The 5,324-nt window shown below is 39.9% G+C and overlaps 1 protein-coding gene across 1 annotated transcript in view; it reads right to left on the bottom strand.

Annotated features, from left to right (window-relative positions):
* Positions 1-3,308: 3,308 nt before the first annotated feature.
* The window catches only part of LRP8 (LDL receptor related protein 8), a 79,844-nt gene continuing 77,828 nt past the window's right edge, over positions 3,309-5,324 (bottom strand). Inside the window, 1 exon segment of the mRNA XM_007471169.1 lies at positions 3,309-4,812. Within this exon segment, the coding sequence (XP_007471231.1) occupies positions 4,774-4,812 (39 nt within the window). The 3' untranslated portion in view covers positions 3,309-4,773.

Here is a 5,324-nt window from a genome sequence, read left to right as displayed (position 1 = left end):
GAGAACACCACATGTGCTACACGTACTTTGGGGGCACTAAACATAACTATTGACTCTGGGAAGTTTCTTCACTCATATTTCTCATCTCTAAAATGGGAATGATAATATTGACAGTCCTTATCTCACAATATCATTCACTCCCCCCGTCGTTAAAGCATCACAGTACTTTCATATTTTAAAAAAATGAATTTAATCTCTCTCTAGAAACAGTGCACTGATTTTACAAATGTCCACATTTGGTTTTTAGTTCACCAAGATGATGTTGGTACAATTAGTGAGATGCAGCACACCACCCTTTGCCTCTGGAAGAGAAACCAGACTGCAAAGGGGACTGAGTACAGAAGCTAACGGAACTCAGAAGGACAAGACAAAAAAGCGTAAATGATTAGTGTGACCCAACATTCTAACACGCCTGTTACATCAAATATGGTCACTTGGGGGTGTTCAGAGGAAGACAAACAAGGAAAGTTCATTTGTGTACAACGTGATGGAGTTTGCAAACCAGTAGCTCACCCCACATCAACAACAGCTTGTATAGAACAAAATGCTATTTTAAAACACATGGTTTGCACAGATATTTGTTTTCTCTTGTAATTTTCGTAAAAAAGTATCAAAACCTTCACGTCTTTAAATATATATATATACATATACAGGTGGCTTTTTAAAATTACTCTTTATAGCACAAAGTGTTTGCAAATGCAGAGGATTTCTGCTGATTCTTGACTATGCACATGGTGCATAGCGTGAATGAACAAAGCTTCCTGATTTCTTATATCAACTGAAAATTTGAAGCTGTAATTCCTCCACCTCTAAGTTCTCCATATCCTGAAAATCCCCAATACCCTAAAAATAGTGTGAGAAGATTCTGATACTCTATCTTCATGCATTGCCAGGAAAAGAAATTATTTACTCTGAAGCATTTAACTGATAACTCATTTATATCTTGTGAAATGATGAGTGTATAGCAGGTGTGAGGGAGTGGGGTAGAGAGGCTCACATTCCTGTGCTCTCTCCCCATTCCCCCTAGCATCCGACTGGACAGTGCTTGGGGTCCCCTCTGCAGACCCCACATCTTCAAAATTTCCAGTTTTCTTTTTCACCGTTGAGAAAATCCCAGAGGCTCTTGACAACATGGAATCCTTCTGTGAAAATCCCACTGCCCTTCTATCAGTCTTCATTGACCGTATCAAAAAACTTCAACTCAAATTTATGAAAAGCAGTCACTGTTTCCCTTTGGCCACAGGAAAGCTTGAGAGTGAAGACTGTCATGTCTGCAAAGTGCTGGCAACACATTCTGATCAATTTTCCATGATGCACTTGGTGCCTTATACACAGTAAATGACCAAGAAATGTTTCATTAATTGAATCAGAAACCAAATAGAAGTATTCTATAAAGTGCTTACATTGAACCTGTCTTTCCATCCAGCCTCATTTCTTGCTAAGTCTCCCTTGAGCCTTTTGCTCATTACAATGAATTACATGCAGTTCCTTAAGATGCCCATGCTGTTTCATGCTTCTGTGTCTTAGCTCAGTGTGTCCTCTGCCTGAAGCAGCTTGGACACCCGTACTTAATTTCTAAGACTTAGCTTAGGGCCACTTTTCCTACAATGCCTTTCTTGACCCCATTCTTACACCTTTGTAAACTAATAGTACCCAAAAAAATATCTATTCCTTTTTTTTTGTTTCCACATGTCTTCCTCTAATTGCTATTGTGAGTTCTGTCAGGACAGAAAGCGTTTGACTGACCTGTACATCTGCAGTACCTGGCACTTAGTTGGTACCTAGCAAATAGTTTCAGTGGATGAATATACATATTGCAATCACACAGAACTGGAGGGATGAAAAGTACTTATTGCTATACATTTAAATACGATCTCACTCTGAGGTTACAGTTTACCTCAATCTGTTTTATATGTAATCATGCTATCAAGAGTAAACAAATAAAATTTTAGTTTTCCTCATTTCTGGAAGGATATTTCTGCCAGTGCTTTCAAAATTCCACCAGAAAGATAGGCCATAAGATAGGTAGCAGGTTTGATACAATGTTCAGGCAGCCCAAAGTAGTCTCCTGGAAAAGGAAAGCGAGGAAAAGGGCTGGGACTAGTTTCTTTTACACATATAAAAAAATGTCTGATAAATTTTCTGCCCTTCAGGCCTTATCTCTAAGCTTCCTTCCAGCTCTGTAGCCAATGACTCTGTGATCCATTATTGGCTGTAGGTATATGATGACGCAGGGGCAAAAGGCAACAGAAGTGCAACTGTACCTCAAAATGCATCCAAGAATAGAGAAGGATGAACCTGGCTCCTCAGATTTCATCTTATTTACTGCCATCCAACACGAGTATTCCAGTTTTTTGTAGGTTGCTTCAGTAACTGCCTCTTCCAAACTGCAGTTGTAGCATATTCAGGAAACATGGATGTCTTTCAGAAAGTTGTGTTTCATCATCATTTTGAGATCTCAGGCTGAATCATTCTGACCCTATTCATTATTTTTTTCTGTGAAGGACAGGATCTGACTAAAAGTTTAGAAACTATGCATTAGTCACTATTATCATTTCCCCAGGAAATTCTATTTCTTTGGAGGCAGGTTACAGAAAAAGTTGCTTGTTTGGTGTAAATTTCAGTGTTTTTCACTTTCATGATTTTTCTTCAGTCAAAAATAATTTTACTTTCCATTCTTGAAAGAATAGTAGTAAGTGATTAAGCTCTATAGGAGCTGGCCACCTGTTCTTAAAATTCTGTTTGGTTTTGGTCATCCTAGGTCAATTGCATATACCCTCTCAATGAATGTTTCAGGACTATCAACACATGTGTATCATGAAGAAACTGCTTGCTTATGCAAAGCTTAAGAAGACAGGAGATCATGAGTGATGTAGAGAAAGGTCCTAGGAACAGGGTGACAGAACCCCAGAATGTCTGCCTGGAAATTCAGAGGGTATCAAGCTGGTGAGCCATCCAAGCTTCACAGAGTTGGGGGCAGCTGGGGAGTAGAAGGGGAGGAATTTGCTTAAAAGTGTCAAGTTCCAGGTATGTTAAGGTTAGATACATGTCCTCTGCTCCTACTTAAACCAAACACTTCCATGTCACACCTTGTCCCTGGTTGTCCAGTGGGAGTGAAGTGGCAGAACAGCAGAGTTAAGACCACACCTTGGATAAGAGCCAACGGGGACTGAATTCCTTCTGGGACTGTAGGATTATCTTTTCAGTGGTGGACCCCACAAAAAGAAAAGTGCACTTCTCCCTGCCTCCCCCAAGGCCCAGGAAAAGCAAAGTAAGTGTCCACAATGAAAAAAAAAAATCTATACATATACCCAGAGTTTCTCCTTTTATTTACAAAGCAGTAAACCAAATCCCTGTGTGAACATATATATCCAATATACTGTAGTATTGTGTATGCCGTTTCCCCCTCAAACAGGACTTTTAGGTTTGGCCACTTTTTCTGATTTAAGCCAAATATTAGTTTCATCTATGTGAACACATGATGGTAACAAACCTGTGTACCGCTTTAAATTGTTTTCTCCACCTAAAGGAAATGGTAGAGAGAAAGGGGAAGGGAGAAATAGAGATGTAACAAAACCTGTTCCTCCATCCTTATCCTCAACCCATAGCATACTCAGAGGTCAGTGCCTGAGCAAGTCCCAACAGTAAACTGGAGCTGTTCAAGAAACATCTCCATTTAGCTCTCTATATGTAAGGATGGCACCCTCAGTGTGCTTCAGAGGAAACAGTGAATTCAACCCAAGTGTCCTAAAAGAAAATGAAGTTACTTGAAATGCTGAACTTTAAAACAAGGAGTAAGTAGCCAAGGTTCAGGCATGTTCTCACCTGAGCTCGCGGGAACTTTGGGTACTGTGTGAAGTCTGTACACTGGCTTTAGCCACAGAAGAGAACCACAGTAGCCACAGGTGAGCTGAGGGGCTTTTGCTGACTGATTGGAATCCCAAGAACAGCCAGAGGCAGAAAAGATCTACCTCTCCCCACTGCATGTTTGCACAAACCATGGTATCTCTTTTCTGATCCAAATCGCCAAAGGCTTCTCTGAAAACTACAGATAACCCTTCTTGTGGACTGTTTTAAAATATATTTATCTTTATGTATCTGAACAACAGCCATAGGTGTGCCTCTTCTCTACAGATTTTTCTTTCTCACTCACATACACACATTAACATAAATGCACACAGAGTCCGGGTGGTAGGCCAATCATACCAAAAATAAATACTCTCACCTCTCTAAATTACTTATAGAACTAATCTTATTTTTGAAATATGTTAATAAATAATCTAAATGGGAGAGGGAGTTGAAGTGTTTTCTTCTTTTTACTTATGTTGATGGATAGCCACAAAGCATAATCATTCTATTTACAAAAAAAAAACCTCTGAAACCTAAAAAAAGCCCCCCAAAACCAAATACCCTCTGTAAATATAATTTTTAAATGATGAGTAAGCTACTGTACCATCAGCCCCATTTGGTTATGTACATCACGTTAGTCACTCAGCAGTAGCAATTCCATGAATTCCTCATGGGTAGTGCAACCAGTTAAAAAGTGTATAAAACATTATACATATAAAAACTCTCACATCCTTTGGATGTTTGCAGTTCATCATAACTTTGTGGTTACCTTTCCGCAACATAAATTAAAAAAAAATTACACACGCACACACACATACAGACACACAGACTCATGTACAGAAACCCTTCCATCCAGGCATACACCATCCAGGGTGTAGTGCATGGGACTGAATTCCGTGAGGCACGAAGGGAGTGGTCCCATCCTCAGGGCAGTCCATCATCTTCAAGGCTTAATGCCACTCGCTGGGGGAGACAGAGCAAAGAAATCATCATTAGACCCATTGGAGCTATTTATTGGATCACAAGGTACCAGAAATTCTATTACTTTATAGGTAGTAGCTCACATACTCTTCAAGCTACCTCAGAAGACACGTTTGTCATATTTATTTTACAGATGAGAAAACTGAGACTCAACGAGCTTAAACAGCATTTGTCCTGGATCATACAGCAAGCGGGTGAACTCAATTTGAACCCAGATCTGTATGAATCCAGAGCTATAGCTTTTTTCATTATTCTGTTCTGCCTGTGTAAAGAGGAGGGCTGCAGAGATCTAAACTTTCTCCATCCCCCCTTACAGGATTTTAGGTTTGCTCAACTTCAGTGGGTTAGCTTTGGCAAATGTTTAATCCCAGGCTATTAGCTACTTGTCTCTAGCACGCTAGTCACAATCAGGAAGGTAACTGGCTGCACCCCTCCCAACTAATTATACAGAATTGGAAGGCAGTGGAGATCAATGAAGTTTAATCCCTCTTTCC

Source organism: Lipotes vexillifer, unplaced genomic scaffold (genome assembly GCF_000442215.2).
Source record: "Lipotes vexillifer unplaced genomic scaffold, Lipotes_vexillifer_v1.1 scaffold1003, whole genome shotgun sequence".
Classification (NCBI taxonomy): Eukaryota; Metazoa; Chordata; class Mammalia; order Artiodactyla; family Lipotidae; genus Lipotes; species Lipotes vexillifer.
This window is presented reverse-complemented; position numbering and strand designations above follow the sequence as displayed.